The sequence below is a fragment of the Xenopus laevis genome, chromosome 3L (assembly GCF_017654675.1).
Source record: "Xenopus laevis strain J_2021 chromosome 3L, Xenopus_laevis_v10.1, whole genome shotgun sequence".
Taxonomy (NCBI): domain Eukaryota; kingdom Metazoa; phylum Chordata; class Amphibia; order Anura; family Pipidae; genus Xenopus; species Xenopus laevis.
The window spans coordinates 30344785-30366547 of NC_054375.1; the positions used below are offsets into that span (position 1 = coordinate 30344785).

Genomic DNA, 21763 nt, shown 5'->3' on the forward strand with positions numbered 1-21763 from the left:
AAGTGGGTGTTGCTCTGAATCATCAGTTCTTCATGCCCCAACTGGCCTCCCTCTCCAGAAAGTCTAATGAGAATACAGCACTGAGTAAAAGTGAGAATGAATGGCTAAGATCAGTTTCTGGGAAGGCTTAGTCCAACATGGATCATAAAAATACAAATGTATAGTGATCTGTGGTCAGCAGTGCAGACTGGGAACTTCTGCTATTTTTGCTAGATAAAGGCTCTGAGCATCAGCCACAATTCAAAGCATCATCTTACTCATTATTATAGCTGGACTGCTGGTTTATCATTTCAAGCTGCTTTGTGGCTGCAAAGGTTATATTTTGGCGGGCATTTTCAAAAAGCAGTGCTGGGTTAAAAAAAAAAAAAAAAATCATAAAACAGATGCAAACCATCATCATTTTTGTACACTTATGCCCTGCCCTAGTCTTTTCTGAATTAGTGTAGGTCTCTTCAAAATGGAGCGCAGACCTGTGTGTTCCCCATGAATACATCACTACCTGCATTTGCTAGCACAGTGTTTATAAAAGGTGATCAGGGGAATTAAGTAGGTTTCAACTCTCCTGCTCTAAATACTCACAGTTGAGTGAGTGTTAGCAGGAGCAGGTCTAACCAAAGCCCTATACTAGAATCCTGCAGCGGGTCGGGTACCCGCAGGTTACCTGCAAAAACCTGTGGTACCCTTTGCGTTGCTGGTAGAAGTTCCGGGTGCGGGTATAGCCGTGAGTAGGCAGTTCTGCGGGTTTGCTGGTTGGGCCACGGGTCTTCTCAATAGCAATATTTACTCCTTTTTCTGATCACGTCTACTTCCGATGATGTCACTTCCGGTTTACAATGACAGCACTTCCTGATTCTTGATGGTCAGCGGGTCCGGGTTGCGGATAAGGTACTTGTGGGTCAGGTTGGGTAGCGGGTCCAAGCGGGTAAGAATGCGGGTTGTGGGTCCGGGTTGCGGATTGCAGGTTGCGGGTATGGGTCGGGTACGGGTTCCAAAAAATGGACCCGCGCAGGACTCTACCCTATACTATGGCAGGAATTAAGGAAAGGGCTGGTGGGTGCTAGGCGCAGAGTGCAGCCAGACCCTAGACTGAAGTGCTTTTTTAATAAGCACTAAATTGCACATGTAGTGCTCTACAACTTGTGTCCAAAATAATAGTACATTAGAATTTAATAGTTAATTTAACTCTGATTCTGACTTCTATTAATGCTACCGTACTAATCCTTCAAATTTCTTCTGCTCTCCCTGTGTCATGGGACTGTGACTTAATTCAGATATCCGATCACCTCAATATGTCCTACACATCAGCTTGCATTATTGAAAGCACTGAGCAAAAAGAAATACTACAGGGCCCACCACTCCACTTAAACCTTGTCTGGGCTGCACAGCACAAAGAGCGTTGCAAAATGTAGAAGCTGTGTTGGGGTTAAAACTTGCCTCCAAAAGTATTTTTAAAAAAGTAGGGAATCCATAAACTCTTACTGAAAATGTCAGTATCACATTGTTATATTTAAATGATGTGTCAAACAGTTTATGGCAAAAGAAAAATATTTGTAGCTCTAGGGTTAAACCAAATTAACATAGCAAACTATTTTTTGGGGATGAATTCCAGCCTGGCTCAGATTAAGACTATTATTTATAACACCTGATCACAATTATGTAATTAAAGAAAAATCGGTTACAGTTCTATTTCATCACCTTGGGTGGCCTTCTGTTCATCTGCAGCACATTATTTAAGTTAACTCTGGAGAGAAGAGAGGCTGAAAGCAATGCAAGGCCAGGCTTTGTACGCTCAGAGGTGAAGATTTTTGAACTGAAAGGAAAATCTCTGCAACCCAATGAAAATATGTAAGTGTTATAAGTCTTTATTGATATAACCCCACCATATTCCCTAGTGCTTTACAGTAGTGATGTGCAGGCTGGACCCGCTGCTTTAACTGCAGGTAAGACGGGTTTTGGCCAACTTACACACCTATTTTGTGCTCTTCTTCCATTCTCCCAGCCTGCGACCTTACTCTGATGGCTTTCTACTTTGCAGCTTCCATTTATAGGCGCACGCCTGCCTATCAGAGATGGGTGGGTCAGGCTCAGGTCTATAAATGGTGCTGGCCGAATTTAGGTCAGTGCGGGCTGGGAGTGGACGGGTTAGGGTCGGGAGTGGGTCCAATTTTTGTCAACCCACACATTACTACTTTACAGAGATTATACATCATTTAAATCAGGCCCTGTTCCAATGGAGCTGACAATTTAAGGGACCCGTATGTAGAGAGATGTCAGAGTACCCAGAGGAAACCCACACAAAGTGGGAGTTAGAACATATTAAGTCCTTGCTGCTGTTGCCCTGGCTGGAATCAAACCTAGGACCCCAACACTGCAAGGCAACAGTAGGGGACCCATTTACTTAGCTCGAGTGAAGGAATAGAATAAAAAAAACTTCGAATTTCGAATGGTTTTTTTTTGGCTACTTCGACCATCGAATGGGCTACTTCGACCTTCGACTTCGAATCGAACGATTCGAACTAAAAAACGTTCGACTATTCGAACATCCGATAGTCGAAGTACTGTCTCTTTAAAAAAAAAACTTAGACCCCTAGTTCACCACCTAAAACCTACCGAGCATCAATGTTAGCCTATGGGGAAGGTTCCCATAGGCTTTGCTATCTTTTTTTGGTCGAAGAAAAATCGTTCGATGGATTAAAATCCTTCGAATTGAACGATACGAAGGATTTAATCGTTTGATCGACCGATATTTAGTTCGATCAAAAGAATTGCGGTAAATCCTTCGACTTCGATATTCAAAGATATTAACTTCGACAGTCGAACTCAACCCTCGATATTCGACCTTAAGTAAATTTGCCCCCTAGTCTGTCTTGCCATTTGCCATACTTAATCAAATGTGCCACTTTTGAGTTAAATTCCCTAAGCCAGCAGTCTCTTCCTGACAAAAAAATAAATAAAGTCTCCCCAACCAATATTATCCCGTTGCTCTTATCCCATGGGAATGGTTTTTTTTCATAAACGATTGCCGTTACTTTTTGCCATCTGAATCTCTCCACAGAACGTGGCCACTGCTACAGGTGCTGAAGAAAGGAGACCTGGAGAAAAGTGAGATTCTACTTCCTCTGCTGTTGAAAGATGCTCTGGAAGGAAACAACTTCACACTTTTACTGACCTGCTTCAATCTTCAGGGTATGAAATGTTCTCAGTGTTTAAAAAACCAAAAGCAAAAAAAAAAGTCGATACTTTAAAGGGAATAGAAATTATAAAAAAAATATGAATATTAAAGTTTTATTTTTGGGTGCAGATAATTAGAGGGGTCCAGGACTACAAAAACTATACAAAATGAGCAGAAGACTGACTCAATGTGCGGCCATGGTTTGATGGGATTTTCTAACCTGCCAGATAGATATCTGGGACATTGTTTCTAAAATATAGCTTGGGTAGGCTGTGCCCAGTGCATGAGCCAATAATCCCATGAACCGGGCTCTGCTGACGTCAGAGCATTAGAAAATGGCAGCATTAAAAAGCTGTTACTGTGGGTGACCAATCTCCTTGAAAAGGAAACTCCCAGAATATCTCCAGTATGTACTCCCAGAATATCTCCAGTATGTACTCAAATACTTTTCTCACAAGCATGTGTATAAAACCTATTAATATTACCTATTTTCAAACTCTCCTATTATCTGCCCCCCTCTCCCTCCCCGCACTATGCATTAGTAAAAAAAAAAAACCCTTAAAATAAATCTGACCCTAAAGTGCAGAACAGCTTTTTTAGTACGGGGGTTCAATTTTCCTTTAAAGTGGTTGTTCCCCTTTAGATTAACTTTTAGTATGATGTAGATAGTGATTTTTCTGAGACAATTTGCAATTGGTCTTCATTTTTTAATATTTGTGGTTTTTGAGGTATTTAGCTTTTTATTTGGCAGTTCTCCAGTTTGCAAGTTCAGTAGTCTGGTTGCTAGGGTCCAAATTACCCCAGCAACCATGCATTGATTTTAATAAGAGTCTGGAAAATTAATAAGAATGGCCTAAGTAGAAAGACGAGTAGTAAAAAGTAGCAATAACAAAGAATTTGTAGCCTTACGGACCATGTTTTTTAGACGGGGTCAGTAAAAGCCGGAAAGAGTCAGAAGAAAAACTCAAATAACTAAACAAAAACTGTAAAACATATATAATGAAGACCAGTTGCCAAGTTGCTAGGAATTGGACATTCTGTCACATAGTAAAAGTTACCTCAAAGGTGAACCACCCCTTTAATAAATAAACTCACCCATGTTCTGTTCATTCCTATGGGATTTTTAGAACCGTATTTATCAAATGGTGAGTTGTAACGTTCACCCATTCATAAATACAATTCTAAAAATCACTAGAACCAGGGATGGGCGAATTAGACTTGTATGGCGGCGTGCATCAAAAAAAAAAAGACGTGCGTCAAAAAAAATTTGTCACGCGACTATTTTTTTTTTGACGCCCATAGACTTTAATGGGCATCTTCGACATTTCGCCAGCAAATTTTTGTTAAAACGAAACGGGTCAAGTTCGCCCATCCCTAAACAGAACATAAGTGAGTTTTTACTTTTTTGATAAATATGCCCCTAAGAGCTAATACTTCCACCATTGTTGGAGATTTTCCATAAGTGTTTTCAGTTTTTATATTGCACCCACTTTAATAAAAACAATACTATTTCACTTATGTCGAGTGGAAAAGCACAAATGTATCGCTTTAGTAGAATGATACCCGTTGAATCTGAAATCAAGATTTGGATGTTTCCATCACTCTGGTATTTGTGTGCTGTTCTCTTTCTTAGAGCTTTCTGGGAAGGCGATAGTGTCTTCTCTGTCAGTTGCAGACCGAATCAGAGGCCTATCAAAAAAGGTTTCGCCTAATCGCTGGGATCCAGAGGAAGCTGCCGCCAAGCTGAGAAATGAAATCAGAGATTTAAGGTCCAAACTTCTGTCCGATAATTCCTTAGAGGAGGGCACTGTGAAACAACTTGGAGATGCAGTGAAAGAATTACAGGTTAAGCTCACCCGTGTCTATTAGAAAATGTTTTGTTTAGCACTCCATTATATATTTATTTATTTAGAATTGATAGTATTGCATTTGTTTCATTAATCTTATGCATTATGTTGATTGATGTTATTCCAAAACCTTTTTTTTTTTTTTTTTATTCTTTTATTTTTTATTTTTTTTTTTATTCCAAAACCTTTAGTCAATTGCTTGAAACCCATTTTCTGGAATAAAAAAAATCATCTTGTGAAAAATAAGCGGTCTTTAAGGATGGGACTATAAAAATAATGCAAAGAATACAAAATGCAGCTGATGAAGAACGTGCTTTGATAATAAAGAATGATAGCATTTGGCGTTATACAAATATAATACACAAAATCCATCAAAATCCTTTTAATTATATAATGAATAAAGTACCCCCTATTGTAAAAGATTAGGATATTAGTTACTGAGGAGTTTCATGACCATATAAATAGTGATGGGCGAGTTTGCGCGTTTCGCTTTGCTGAAAAATTCGCTCATTTGCAGCGAAATTCTCAGGAAAAACAGGAAAAAATTTGCGAAATGGCGCCGACGTCCGTTTCACGAATTTATTCGCCAGCGAATCGCACAAATTTGCATTCACCCATCACTACATATAAAAACACGAGGCCAAGTCTTTTTATACAGGTCATGGAACTCCGAGGTGACTTCTAATATCCTCATATTCTGCAACAGGCGGTACTTTATTTATTATAATACACAAGTTTCTGTGAGTCATGTGACAGAAATGACATCACTAAGCTCCTATTATAACTAGTGATGGGCGAATAAATTCGCCTGGCATGAATTTGCGGCAAATTATTGAGTTTTGCCGCCAGCAAATAAATTTCCCGTGAAAATTCGCCGGTGAATATATATTTTTTTTTAATGATTTTTTCGTCAAAACGCTTGAATTGCTTGATTTTTCCGTGAAAACATTCGAATTGCTCGAATTTTTTGTGAAAACGTTTGAATTGCTAGATTTTTCTGTGAAAACGTTCGAATTGCGTGATTTTATTGAAAACGTTTGAATTGCTAGATTTTTTCATGAAAATGTTTGAATTGCTCGTTTTTTTTGTGAAAACGTTCGAATTGCTCGATTTTTCCGTGAAAACGTTCAAATTGCACGATTTTTTTGTGAAAACGTTTTTAAGATTTATTCGATTTCACAATTTTTCACAAATTTTTCGCCGCTTCACGGATTTTGAGGGAAATTCGCAAATTTTTTGGCGAAGTGGAATGGTAGAAATTCGCCCATCACTAATTATAACTGATGACATCACTGAGCACCGTTTACAAGGATATAATTTACAGGATATTCATGGTTCTGTATTATATCCTTATAAATGAGGTCTAGTGATGTCATCATCTATAATCAGTGCTTAGTGATGTCATTTGTGGACACAACTCACTAAAATATGTTTATTATACAAAATAAAGGGGTACATTATTCCCTATATAAACTCATAGTTGGGACAAGTGGTAGTGGTTCTTGAAACCCAGTCAATTGCTGCAATATCTTGCAAATGTTGTTAGAAAGTTAAATATTTTGCTCATTTCCCTTCTTTACACACTTCCCCAGATTAAAACGGTCAAATTCCGATGTTTCCTCGGAAAAAATCTGCACTGTTTTGTAAGTCTAAGGGGTGACTACAAATTGGTACATTTTTTAAGCATAATTTATATTGTTAAAAAACACTGCAAAAGAATTAGTAACCATTTTTTCCATTTTCCCAGAGGTTAACACCTGTAGCCTTGGAATAAAAACTCTATTCTTTATGTGCCCACCCACATTTATGAAACCTTATACAAGTATAGAATCAGTTATCCGGAAACCCGTTATTTAGAAAGCTCCAAATTAAAGGAATGCCATCTCCCACAAACTCTTTTTAATTAAAAATTCAACATATTTCCTTTTTTCCTTTAATACAGGTATGGGACCTGTTATCCAGAATGCTCAGTACCTGGGGTTTTCTGGATAATGGGTCTTTCCGTAATTTGGATCTTCATACCTAATATTTACTAGAAAATCGTTTACACATTAAATAAACCCAATAGGCTGGTTTTGCTTCCAGCAAGGATTAATTATATCTTAGCTGAGATCGAGTACAAGTTACTGTTATTATTACAGAGAAAAAGGAAATCATTTTTAAATATTTGGATTATTTGATTATAATGCAGTCTATGGGAGAAGGCCTGCGGTAATTCTGGCTAATGGGTTTCCGAATAACGTATCCCTGTAATAAAACAATACCTTGTACTTGATCTTAACTAAGATATAATTAATCTTTATTGGAAGCAGAACAATCCTATTGGGTTTATTTAATATTTAAATGATTTTTAGCAGACTTAAGGTATAAAGTTCCAAATTACAGAAAGACCCTTTAACTGGAATTTTTCTATAACAGGCCGCATACCTGTATTGAGTTCCTGTAGTCATGACACACACATTTCTTAGCGATATTTTGCCAGTAGATGTCCTTATCTAGATTTCTGAAGGTCTTGTTGTACTGCTTTACTGGGAATTGTATCATTCAGATCTCTCTCTATTGAAACAATAACATTCCACTTCAATTATCAACATTTTTCAACTGTGTTCCTATCCTTGATGAAGGCTGCTGTAACCTTAGACAAATTCCCTCTGGATACATATAAGAAAAGTAACATTGTTATAACTTGTACTGGCACCAAGGTCTCCTCTTTGGACAGACAAATCTTTCATTTTGCTTTTTACAGATAATAGATGCCTAACGGCTCTACAGAATCTACACAACACAAATACAAACCCCGGCATTGTGTCATTGTTGCAATAACATATAAGCAATTCTATACCTGTTTTACACTGTATTCCCAAGAATCATCTCACTTTCCTTACACATTGGTCCATGTTTACTATTGCCTTTCTTAAACTCCAGTGAGGCTGGTAAATCGGGAATTGTCTTGCGTTTGTTTTTGGGGCTATTGTCAGTGGAAGATTATGACATTGTTTATTACAGTTGGGAAAAAATGCAAGATCTTAATTAAGAAGCTAACAAAAGAAATATGAGCTTAAAAAGAAAACTGGCATTATGTGTTTCTCTTCACAGGTGGTGAAAAGGCAAAGCTGGAAAATAAAGAGAGAAACATCAAAACAACTTGATGAAAAGAAAACGTGCCATAGTGAGGTGAGTATTGGAAGCTGCAGACATCTTCTATTGCTGCTGAGACAGCCCTGATTCCTGGATCCAAACTTGTGCATGGATTATAGGAAAGGGCACTTACTTTGTGGGCAGATTAGGGTATGGCCTAAGGGCAGTGGCTGACGGGGGAAATTTGTTGCTTGCGATTAATTAATGCGCGACTGCTGGCGACAAATGTCCCGAAAATGCATCTCCATTGGAAATAACTGCAATCGCTGGCGGCAAAACCAACATATAGCAATGTCGCCCAAAGTTTCCTCCAGAGGCAACTTCACGCGGCTTCATGCTAGGTTGGTTTTACTGCCAGAGATTTCATTTATTTCCAATGGAGATGCATTTTTTGGGAGATTAGGGGCAAGAAAGGAAACAGTGGAAAACATTCTTCTTTTATGACGAAAAGTCACGGGATTTCCCTACCTGCCCCTAATTTACATATGCAAATTAGGATTCAGATTCGGTTTGGTATTAGGCCGAATACCAAATAGTGGATTTGGTGCATCCCTACTTTAAATACAAATGTGAAAAACAAACAAATTTAAAGCCCAGTATGTTTATTTTATAATAGGAGTTCATTAGTTTGGTTTTTGCTATTTCTTCAGCTAAACAGGGCAAGCAAGGCAACGTTAATCTACTCCATGATTGGTCTATGCGAGCTAGATAACACCAGCAACATTTTGGCACGTTTTTCAGCAATGGCAGTGAAAATACACTTTACATACTGATGTGAACTTTGTCTGGGTTAGACAAGGAGTAACTTCTGTAAATATGCCCCTACGATCTATCTATCTATCATAAAAGTGTTACCTTTAAGGTAAATGAACCACTTCTCCACATCTAGATACTGTTTCCATTTGTTAAGACTTATTTGAAGAGACCAAAACACAATCTTATGTCCTTTAACCTTGATCGATCTCCTCCATATTTGTGTTTGCTAACAAGGAATGCCAGTACTGTCTGTGCAGTGAAGTGCAGGATATCTCCCAAGCAAATTGTAGCTTGTCTCTACACCAACGGCTTATCCAACTCATCAGCCAGACAAGGCAGGAGGGACTTAAAGCGGATTTAAAACAAGACAAAACAGGAGTTAATAAAGGTAACACTTGGCATGTGAATGTTTATTGTTATTTTTTCCTGACATAAAAGTTATTAAGAAGATATGTACAAAGTAGAAATTAAAAGAAAAAAAGCGAGGGATTTGCTTTAGAGAAATGATGAGAAATTAGATGTTCTGTGATCTAAGCTGCTTGTTACGAGTAGTGATTAAAACAAAAGGCTTTAAAGCTCCATCAAGAACAGACATGATTACAATATGTAATAAACCTTGATTTCATGTTTCATTGTCTGTCCACTTTAGCTTCAATCCTAAAAGGGGTTGTTCACCTTCAACATACTTTTTCTTTCCGTTCAGTTGTTTGAATTCAGAATTGCTTTTCATTCTTTCATTTAATTCTATATTTGCCCATTTTGTCAAAATTGAAAGTTAAAGTATAATGTTTGTGTTCCTGGTGTTTCCGTCTGGCAACTCAGTGATCCAGGAGCAGACTCTGAACAGATACAATTTGCTACATTAGTTGATACATTTCTCAGCAGCATATGTGGGAATATCAGCAACTATTGTATCAATTCTAACAGCTGTCTTTAATGACGCTCAGGGATTTTGCTCAGCAGGGACAAAGATAAGAAATATATCAACTAATGTATCAATTTAGTACAGTTTACAGAGTCAGTAACCCCCACTCCTAGAGTAGCTTCAGAAAGACAGAAGTTGAAAAATAAAACTTTAAACCTCGGTATTGGAAGAACGGACACAAATAGAAAATAGGAAGTAACTGAAAAAGGTTTTTTATTTCTGGGGAAATGTCTGAAAGCAAATGAACTGATAAAAGGTAAACAATTCCTTTAAAAAAAGATAATAATGAAATAGAGAAGGGCAACTAAGCTGGTAAAAGCTATGGAAAGTCTCAGTTATGAAGAAAGACTGGCCAAGTTGGGGTTGTTTACACAGGAGAAGATGCGCTTAAAGGAGAACTAAAGCCTAACTAAAGAAGTAGCTAGAAATGTTGTACATTATGTTTTGGCTTCTGTACCAGCCCAAGGCAACCACAGCAGAGCCGGGCCAACCCGGCCAGGCGCCGGCTGATAGATCGTTCGATTGCGCATACACAAAACTGCTCTGGTGCGCGCATGCATGCAAATGCCTGCATGTGCAGAAGCGCATTTACTTACCGAAATTACAGCAGCAGCCGGGGAGAGACGGGACCAGACATGGGGTAGGCGACAGAGCAGATACGTGCCTGGCAACCCCCAGCTTTGCACCCATGGCACATGCCTACTCTGCCTACCCCTAGTTCCGGCCCTGAACCACAGCCCTTTAGCAGTAAAGATCTGGGTCTCCAAAGATGCCCCAGTAGCTCCCCATCTTCTTCTCTGCTGATTCACCGCACATGCTCTGTGCTGCTGTCACTTACTGAGCTGAGGGACTCACTCACAATATGTACAGTACAATAGAAATGTCTCAATATAAGGCTGATTAGTAATTAATACAGATAATTACTACATGGCAGCATAAAAACCAGTGCAACTAGTATCAGAATTTAATAATCAGCCCTGTAGCATCAGCTTATATTACAGACCAACCTCATTTTCTGCTGGATAATTAGTGACGACCCCTAAGCTTAGCTTCTCAACAGCTGCTCAGAGCCCACTGAGCATGTGAGTGTCACAGATACTTTCCAAGATGGTGACCCCCTGTGACAAGTTTGAAGGCCTGGATCATTGCTGCTATTGACAAGCTGAATGTTTAGGCTGGAGCAATAAGTTCATTATAGAAAATATAGCATTTGTAGCAATATTCATTTTTAGGGGTTAGTTCTCCTTTACGGGGGATATAATAATTATGTGAAGGGAACCAATAAACTCTCTGATGCTTTATTTATCCATAGATCCTTCCAGCTAAAAACAAGGTCATAAATTCTGATAAGGATTTTATAACTTACTATTTGTACCAGCTGACGGGCATCCTTCAAAGCATGAAGGGAAGACCAGTAGACAGAGTAGAAGTAAATCTAGAGCAACTGGACTTGCTGATTAATAACTTCTTCAGTTCAAGCTGCTCAGATGAGTTGTGAAACATCTTCAATGAATAATCGACAAGTCCAGGTTGCTCTAGATTTACTTATACTACTTCTACTAGATATACCATGACCTTGATGAATGAAAACCTTCATAGACAGAAGACAGAGGTTTCTCATTGTTGGAAATAACTTCCAATCCAGACTAATAAGTGTTCAGTTATTGTTCAAATCTACCTCAATACTTGATTTAATATTTAATGATTTATGTTGTACAGGTATGGGATCTGTTATTCGGAAAACCATTATCCAAAAAACTCAGAATAACAGAAAGGCTGTCTCCCGTAGACTCCATTTTATCCAAATAATCCAATTTTTTTAAATGATTTCCTTTTTCTCTGTAATAATAAAACAGTACTTGATAACAACTAAAATATATTTAATCCTTATAGGAGGCAAAAAAACCTGTCTATTGGGTTTATTTATGAAAAGATCCGTTATCCGGAAAACCCCAGATCCAGAGAAATCTGGATAACGGGTCCCTTACATGTATTTTAATGGTGACAAGCAAGTTTCTGGGAAAAATATTCTTAAGACAATTTGCAGTAGACCTGCACGTCTTGTATGATTTATTAAAGCGGCAGTATACCTTCTTTTTCAACATACTGAATATATGTTTTGCCTATTGCTAATTGCCTATTTGCATAAGGGCAAACAAATCAACCATCCACTGAGATGCCCTTTGTATAAACAAACACTTCTACACCAAACAACTTCTATACTGAGACCATTTGCAATTAGTTTCTATTTGTAATTATTTGTGGGGTTTTTTAGCTTTTTATTCAGCAGCTATTCAGTTTGCAATTTCAGCAATGTGGTTGTTAGGGTCCAAATTACCCTAGCAACCATGCTCTGATTTGAATAAGAATTTGAACAAGAGACTGGAATATGAATATGAGAGCAGGGCCGGATTTACATAGTGGGTGCCCCTAGGCCCACTGCTGTTTGTTGCCCCTGTCCCCTCCAAATTTTCATCATTGGGACCTGAGCAATGGGGATTGGAGCATGGGAAATTTAAAGAATGATTGTATCTCCAGTGCATCCCCAGTGTTTTTGAACCAAAGTGGGTGTGGTTGTAGCAGCATGCCGCCCCCCTAAAATCCTGCCGCCCTAGGCCCGGGCCTAGGTGTTCTTTCCACAAATCCGGGACTGTATGAGAGGGCTTGAATATACAGTAGAGCAATAAAAAGCAGCAATAACAATACATTTGTAGCCTTACAGAGCATTTTTTTTTATATGGGGTCAGTGAACCCCATTCGAAAACTGGAAAGAATCAGAAAAAGGTGGTAAATGATTAAAAAAATATAAAAAAAAATAATGAAAACCAGTTGAATAGTTGCTTAGAATTAGTCATTCTATAACATACTAAAAGTTAATTTGAAGGAGAACCACCTCTTTAAGATGTTTCTTATGATTCACAAAATTATTCTTTTGTATCTTCCCTAACTGGTATACAAGGTGATGCGTACGAGAACAAGACTCTGCTCCAATCAAACAAGCGGAATTCTCTGGAGCAAAATGAAAATGGTGTCAAGTGTGCACCAGAGAAGTCTATTTACCAAAATAAATCACAAAACCAGGTAACATTCTGAGCCAGATTTCCAGAATATACAAGAAAATAGGACAAGGAAGGAACTTTATACTTGACAAGACTAAACTAATTATACTCTCGTTTATGACAAGAGAGAGGGAACTAAAGAATTCTGCTATTATCACAGTGTATATGCTCCAGTGAAACTTTATTATAGTTAAACGCGAACTATGGCATACCTCCCTACCAGGACAGACCCAATAGCAGACCCCAAATGAAATGGCTAGCATATACTGTATGTATGTATGTATGTATGTATGTATGTATATATATGTATGTATGTATATATGTATATATATATATATATATATATATATATATATATATATATATATATATATATAGAGAGAGATAGAGAAGCTCGCACTCACAGGACTTATAAGGTCAAAAAGGTGTTTATTTAGATCAAAAATCGACTAAAGTTTCGGCTTGCACTCAAGCCTTTCTCAAGTAATTGTAAAAGGGCACCCCACAATGAACCTCCTGACCTCTTTTGAGGACACAGATGTTGCCACACTACACCCTGGACTTTATCACTGACACATGCATGGGAGTAGCGTACAGTATTTGTCCTAGCCACCTGTTGTGCCCTGGCTACCTGAGCGAGGGGTCCCCCATACACGGCTCCCACTACAGCCGGCAATATATGAACAGCAGCAAGCTCCATAATGTAACTGCTGATCATGGCCAATCCTAGACTCAGTTATATGGCTAGGGGAACATGGAGTCACTTTGTATATATCCTGATAAGGGATGGATTGATGGAGGAGGAGGGTTGCTATGCACTGACTGCATGGCAACCGCACACCCCCACTGCGGAATTCAATGCCACTAACAGCCGTATTACTTGACTTACGACGTTATGATACGCTGTTATTGCAACTATTTTTCTTTTGCTTAGTTTGTTTCATATCTGTATTTGCTACACCCCTCCTTTGTTTTGCACTTGTATCTAATGGAAAATCCCCAACCAACGTCACTGTGACGTCACACCACACTGTTTCCCGCCATTTTTGGGTTTAAATGTTTGGTGAGTGTTTGTATATTCACTTTGAGAAAGGCTTGAGTGCAAGCCGAAACGTCAGTCGATTTTTGATCTAAATAAACACCTTTTTGACCTTATAAGTCCTGTGAGTGCGAGCTTCTCTATCTCTCTATTTCATTTTTGGGCTTTTTTGCACCCAGGCAACTTTGACCTTTAAACGTGCACTGCCGGCTTCCAGACTATTATTTATATATATATATATATATATATATATATATATATATATATATATATATATATATATATATATATATATATATAATTTAACAAAGAAAGCCTCACTAACAGGTGTTAGCAACAAAACAAAATCGTTTTTTTTTTTAAGAAAATCCAATGTTTCAGTCATATAAAGTGACCTTCCCGGGTACTGGCCAGGGAAGGACTGGCAAATAGCAGCAGAACTGCCAATCAATGGGGAGGCTGAGCCAGAGCATAAGGGTACAAGTACACAGTAGTGATGTGCGGGTCGGGATTTCCGCCGCCCTCCACCCACGCCCGACTTCCAGGTTCCGCCACAAAAAGGGCTGGGGCAAGCAGGCACAGTGTCTATAAAAGAAGAACCTGGAAGTTGGAAGCCAGCATTTGATGATGGCAGGTGGGGAGAGCAAGATAAGAACCCAAACAGCACCAGCCCTCCATCGGCGAAGAAGAGTGCGAGGTTGGCCCGAACCCGTCCGACCCTCTGGTAAGAAATTGGGTCCCGCGGGTATCGGCCCGGCCCGCACATCACTAGTACACAGGGAAATTTTAATGTTTTAAATCTTTGCTACTGTGGGTAACAAATCTCCCTGAAATGCTTTTCCACAGACAATAAAGTAAATCACAGATGGGAAAACATAACATGACACATAATGGGCGACAAATCTCTGTGTGGCAGTAACCAAAGAAAATTTTTTGGGGGGTGACATACACACAATTACAACTCTTACCATCACCTGACACAATAAGATAGCTCTGAGAGTAATTTGTTGTGCTCCATTGGTGCATCTGCCTCCCTCCTTACTGCACAACAATGCTCACAATAATAGCACCAACAATGCGCATAATGAGCAATGCTCCCTGTTTGCTCATTATGCGCATGCATCTCACATAGACGCACCTCACAAGGTAACAGCACATGCATGCGCACAATGAGCAAATTGTAGCACTTATTATTATGCGGATGTGTCTGCCCCAACATAGCCACCCACACCCGGAGCTCCCTCCTCCCCAGTTTAAAGAAACAATCTATTGATCCCCTAAATGGAGTGAGACTCTGTTAGGCCACACTCTGGTGAGGGAAACAATTTTAGGTGACAGGTGCCATTTAAACACCTGACACGTGTCCTCTTGCCCTGCTTGATGGTAGAACTCCAGGGGATGTTTTGCATCTAGTATAATTCAGTTATTGACTCATTGGCAAAATCATTGTATCAGCCTGATCTGGTTGCCAAACAGCAGATCTTTCTGTATATGCCCAGCTAAAGTTAAAGTTGGTAAGATAAGCATAATTAACTTGTGATATGATTTCTGCATTGTTTAGAAATCAATTGTATGAGAACTGAATGTAACCCGATGCAATGCAGAGATAATACTGCTGTTTTAACATCTGATTGATAAGAAATAACTGGGCCAAATAGCATTACTATTTCTTTTCATGTTCATCTACTAAATATTGTTGTGCTACACTGTTTCTAGAAGAGATCTGTGTCTGAGAACTAAGCTGAGGAAGATTAAAAAAAAAATATTTAAAATACATAAATATGTGAAACTGAGTTCTGGGTCGAACTGACCCACTAGGATACCAGTAAAAGTCCCGGTGGGTCCAGACCCTGTTGAGCCCAGGCCCGGACGGGCAATCTGTGGATTCTGGCAAATGCTAGAGGGGCTGCCATAGACATGGTGGGCTGGTGGGGGGGGGGTTGTTTGGGCCTTTGTGTGGTCTGTTAGGGCCTCTGGGTACCTGAAATGCCAGGGCCTATTTTGATCCTCAGTCCAGACCTGGTTGAGCACTGCCATCTGCCCGTAAGCCAGCTCCACTGCTGTGTGTTCCACTGTGGAACGCACTGCCATCTTTAATTTTTTCCCTTAGAGGTGTTGCAGTGAAGTTAGTTGAAGGTGGACCTTAGGTGCGTTCTTTAATAGAACATAATGAAGCTCTATTACAGTTACTATGGGAAAAAAAAACTAGATAATATAAAAAGGGATAATTATGAGATGACCGTTTACATCTAAGATTCATCTTAATATCTTCATTCATCTTTTTTTTTTAAGAAGAGATCTGTATCTAAATATCTTGGCATGGAACTGGAATTTTCTATGGCCCAGGCTAGAAGAGAATGGTTGAAAGAACAACATCGGGCTTTGATCAATAAAGAACTTCTGGACCTTGAGCCAGACAAGCTACAGCAAGGGGTTTGTCACTTGCCTTTTATTATCCTGTTGCTATTTTGATAAAAATAATGAGTAATATTATGGCAATTGGAGATGTGCTAAGAAAACAAGTGATTAAAGGGGTCATTCAGCTACCAACTCTCTTTTTGTGGTTCATTTGTGTTCAGATAATTTACTAGAAATATACTTTTAGTTAATTTTTATTTGTGACTATTTTTCTCATATTGAAGTTTAAAGTTGCCCTGTGGTTATTCTAATTATAGAAACCCCCTCGTCCGGAAACCTGTGCTTTAAAGACCAGTAACATTAAAAACATTTTTAAAAAAAATTCATTAGTATACAAAAAAAACAAGACCAAATAAACTTTAAAATAGCAAAGCCTTTATTAAAAAAATAACTTACTGAAACTCAGCTTCCTCTTCAGAAAAGGCAACAGGTTGATGATCCATCGTGCGGTGCTCGATTTCTCCTCCCTGCCTTCCTTATAGGTGATAGCCAGGGAGGAGAAATTGAGCGCCGCAGAATGGATCGCCCAATCACTTTCTGAGAGAAAAGCACAAGCGGAGTTATTTCTTAATAAAGACTTTGCGATTTTAAAGTTTAATTTGTCTTTGTGGTTTTTTTTTCCGATGTATACTAATGAATTTTTTTAAATCTTTTTTTATTCTACTGGTCCTTTAAAACAGCCCTAGTCTGAAGGCAAATAACATTTATAATTGTCTATAGGATTCTGAACCTGAGCAGGAGACCCAGAAGCTGTTGAAAGAGAAGTCTGTGATGCTGTTGCAGCTGGAAGCGCTAAGGAGGGAAATGACTGAAGCAGAAAAAGATATGGAGTTGCTACTGAGTTCTTACAGAGAAGAAGCCATAGCACAGAAACAACACATTTTGCAGGTAATTATGCCATCTGCAGATTTGGTGCATTTGGTTTAGATTTTTTTACTTTACACATCAGATTGTATCCAGAAAGCCGTTATCAAGAAAACTCTGAATTATAGAAAGGCCGTCTTCCCATTGACTTCATTTAATCCAAATAATCCACATTTTTAAACATTTTTTTTCCTGTAATGATAAAACAGTAGCTTGTACTTGATCCCAATTAAGATATAATTAATCCTTATTGGAAGCCTTTTGGGTTCATTTAATAATTTTCAAGTAGACTTAAAGGGCAAGTCAACCCCAAAATAAAAATGTACCTAATAAAAAAAGAAAAAATAATTCCAAGCAACTTTCCAATATATATTTATTAAAAACTATTGCTATTTAAAGCAGCATTTGCTTAACGCCTGGTTGTTACTGTTTAAAAAATGTTGCAAAAGTCTTAGTTCCCCAGCAAAGACAGGTCTGTTAATCAGCTGCCTTGTCTTACATTGTATCAACAGTCTGATAACAGGTCCAATACCATATTAAAATTGCTAAATAGAATGTAAAACTCTTCTTGGTTTGCTGCATATTCAGGTTTTTCACGCTTATCGTGGGCTGTTGGAAGAACAAATGGACGCCCAGGAGCATCGATATCGGAAACTTCTCGAGGAAGCCATACAGGATGCCGTGCAACTTTCTGCGAGGAACCAAGAACTGGAAGCAGAAAACAAACGGCTACGGGATGGTGAGTCATTTGTGTCCCTACCTGCCCTTATACACGGTCAGTTACTTACTAAACGAGTTAGTAGTTCTAGGGTGAATATTGGGGGTATGTAAGAAGTGTTAAACAGAAAAAGTCTGAGCAATGTGCAACTGCTATTTACTCTGGTGCTCAGAGGTTCCCTTTGTATAAAAATTGTGCAGAATATTGAGAATGTATGTAGTGGCATAATTACACTGGAATTTTTGGAAAAAGAGAATTGAGATTATTCTATTGTACTTTACACAAAACATCTTCACCCAAATAAGAAACACTTAGCTCAGCAACCCATAGCAACCCACAAGATGCTTTCTTTAAAACAGGTGACAGTTAATGTACATGCAAATTGGCTGCTGTAAGTAATCTAACTAGTATTTAATAATATTTGGCGATCCTGCCTTTGCTGATTTGATTAAAGAGGTTGTTCACCTTTAAATTAACTTGTATTGTGACGTAGAGAGTGATATTCTGAGACAATTTGCAATTGGTTTTCATTTTTTATTATTTGTGTTTTTTTATTATTTGGGTTTTTTTGAGTTATTTCGTTTTTTATTCAGCAGGTCTCCAGTTTGCAGCTTCAGCAATCTGGTTGCTCGGTTACAAATTGATTGCATTGATTTGAATAAGAGACAGGAATATGAATGGGAGCCTGAATAAAAAGAGTAGCTATAACAATAAATGTGTGGCCTTACTGAGAATTTGTTGTTTTAGATGTGCTCAGTGACCCCATTTGAAAGCTAGAAAGAGTCAGAAAAAGAAGACAAATAATTCAAAAACTATAAAAATAAAATAAAAAATAAAGGCCAATTGAAAAGCTGCTTAAAATTAAGCATTCTATACATACTAAAAGATTGCCAACTGATCCTTTATTTGTTACAAATTGTTAATGCACACTTATCATCATATACCTGTCTGTTATATAAATACACACCTTCACTGATCAAGCTGAGTCCTGTAGCGGGTTGGGTACCCATGGGTTACCCGCAAAAACCTGCGGCACCCTGCGGGTAGAAGGGGGTATAGATGAGGTTCTGCGGGGTCGCGGGTCGGCCCGCAGGTCTTCTCAATATCGATTTTTTTAAACTCCTTTTTTCTGACCACGCCTACTTCCGATGATATCACTTCCGGTTTACAATGACAGCAGTTCCTGATTCTTGATGGTCAGCGGGTCACAGGTCCGGGTTGCAGACAAGGTACTTGCGGGTCTGGTAGTGGGTAAGAATGTGGTTTTGCTAGTCCGGGTTCCAAAAAATGGACCCACACAGGACTCTAGTTTGAGGTATGATCTAAAGCTTTATAGCTGGGCCAGCAACCAAGGGACTTACCCTGCAATGACGCTAGAACTACACAATGAAATCCATAACCATAAAAGTTACCACTAGATGGCCGGCTAAGCAGGACCTTGTGAGCTGCCACTACAGAAACAAATATGAGGACAAAAGCCATGCAGTGAGAAGAGAAGTGCATTTCTTTCAACTGTTCCAATAATTGCAGGGCAGGCAGTATAATAATATTATAACAACATTAAAATACATTTAGCCCAACCGATACCCCTCTCACTCAAGCCAGAGTAACTGACGATCACAGTGACTTTCCCAATTTAAAGATCAGTGAAACTTCTACTGCTAAAATTTGTTATGCTGAAATAAATTTTAATAAAAGAATAGGAAGTGGCGTGGCCAATCCAAACAATAGGGCTTCATTATTACGTGCAGCCAAGGAACAAGTGTAATCAACCATGTTTTGGCACCTGCACGTAAAAAAAAAACTGCTGCAGATCATTGCGTTCCAAATCATAGTGCAGAGATCTGCATCTTCTCCCCTTGAATACAATACTGGCTGCATTCTGTATTGCACATTGGCATCCCCCCTCCCACCCCCTCGTTTGTCCATTAATGTGAACTCTGTACCTAGTGCCAGATTCCCTAGAGTCAAATTGCACTCACTTTTTCTTTTCATCCTTCATTTTTCAGAACTGAAAAGAAAAGACACAAAGACGCTCTAAAGCTCCCCATAGACGCAACGATTCTTCTTGCCGAACGACCGATTTTAGGGAAGTCCGACCAATCCTTCGAAATTATCGTGCGGTTAGTGGGATTCAAACGATCGTACATCTTACGATTTTTCGGCCGACATCTGTCAGGAAATTGATCAGCCAGGTCAAAAAATCTTTGTCGGTCCCAGTGCAATCTATCTATGTTTGCAGGGCCAAGCAGGCAGCTCCCCTTTGTTTTCCTGGCAAATTGGTCTTTTTAGTTGATGGTAAATTTGTACGATCATTCCGAGAAAATCGTGGTCTCACGATGAGGATCTGATCTTTTAAAAATCTCAACATCTATGGCCAGCTTTAGAGAAATCCTCCAAACCCTTATAGCTGAAGAATAGAGAAGTGCAATGCACAACGACTATATGACTGCGTGTGTTCAGTGTCCATAGACAATGAAAAATAAATGGAGGAATTGACTTTCAATTTGGCCCGGTAGTCTCACTTATGTACCTAACAAAGTTAGACGTTTTTGTGACATTGGGGAAGCACACTTAAAATGTTCCATTTAATGGCATGTTCTATAGGCTGAAGCTCATCCAGTTGGGCAGCTGCTCATCAGATTTTTGCTACAAAATAATTTTGTCTTGGTTCTAGGGATGCGCCGAATCCAGGATTCGGCCAGGATTCGTCCTTTTTCAGCAGGATTCGGCTGAATCCATCTGCCTGGCTGAACCGAATCCAAATACTATTTGCAAATTAGGGGCAGGGAGGGATAATGTGTGACTTTTTGTCTCAAAACAAGGAATTAAGAAAGGTTTTCCTTTTCCCACCCCTAATTTGCATATGCAAATTAGGATTCGGTTCAGTATTCGGCCGAATCTTTTGAGAAGGATTCAGGCTTTCGGCATCCCTACTTGGTTCATATGCTGGTTCATAGATGCACACTCAAAACAGATCAGCTGAGATGCCCTCTGTATAAACAAACTCACATAGGGGCTACCAATAGCCAGTCACAGCACTAATGTGGTATTCCCATTGACTTTTTCATGCTTGTGTAGTTCCCCGACTCTTTTTACATTTGAATGTGGCTCACAGGTAAAAAGGGTTGGGGACCCTTGTATCAAAGGAACTGTGGTAACACAATTTTCAACTGTGCAATTGAACATTTTGATACACTGCAATTTTAGTAAGCTTGTAACTTTCTAACAGGGTGTGCAATGTGTGATAAAAGGACATCACCAGGGAAGATTAGCAAGTTGGTAAGGGAGAAAACTAGGGATGCGCCGAATCCGGGATTCAGGCAGGATTCGGCCTTTTTCAACAGGATTTGGATTCGGCCAAATCCTTCTGCCCGGCCGAACCGAATCCTAATTTGCAGGTCCCTTGCTTTTCAACTTGTTTATTAATGACCTGGAGGTGGGCATTGAAAGTACTGTTTCTATTTTTGCAGATGATACTAAATTGTGCAGAACTATAGGTTCCATGCAGGATGCTGCCACTTTGCAGAGTGATTTGATTAGAAAACTGGGCAGCAAACTGGAAAATGAGGTTCAATGTTGATAAATGCAGGTTATGCACTTATGCAAAAATCATATAAATACAAGTTATACACTAAATGGCAGTGTGTTGGGAGTTTCCTTAAATGAGAAGGATCTAGGGGTTTTTGTAGATAAAGCGTTGTCTAATTCTGGGCAGTGTCATTCTGTGGCTACTAAAGCAAATACAGTTCTGTCTTGCATAAAAAAGGGCATTAACTCAAGGGATGAAAACATAATTATGCCTCTTTATAGGTCCCTGGTAAGGC

The 21763-nt window shown here is 39.0% G+C and overlaps 1 protein-coding gene across 1 annotated transcript; it reads left to right on the top strand.

The window, feature by feature from the left end:
- Window positions 1–3580: 3580 nt before the first annotated feature.
- On the top strand, window positions 3581–20093 carry LOC121401226. Its single transcript, XM_041585556.1, has 9 exons — window positions 3581–3602; window positions 4806–5017; window positions 8116–8193; window positions 9047–9155; window positions 12798–12919; window positions 16232–16369; window positions 17075–17242; window positions 17807–17957; window positions 19946–20093. The coding sequence occupies exons 1-9, from the start codon at window positions 3581–3583 to the stop codon at window positions 19975–19977; spliced, it is 1032 nt and encodes a 343-aa protein (XP_041441490.1). The 3' UTR covers window positions 19978–20093.
- Window positions 20094–21763: the final 1670 nt, after the last annotated feature.

Coding starts and splice junctions, on each gene's coding strand:
- LOC121401226 (XM_041585556.1), top strand. CDS start 3,581: ATGTACTCCCAGAATATCTCCA. Junction 12,920..16,231: donor AAAATAAATCACAAAACCAG/GTAACATTCTGA, acceptor TTTTTTAAGAAG/AGATCTGTATCTAAATATCT. Junction 16,370..17,074: donor CAGACAAGCTACAGCAAGGG/GTTTGTCACTTG, acceptor AATTGTCTATAG/GATTCTGAACCTGAGCAGGA.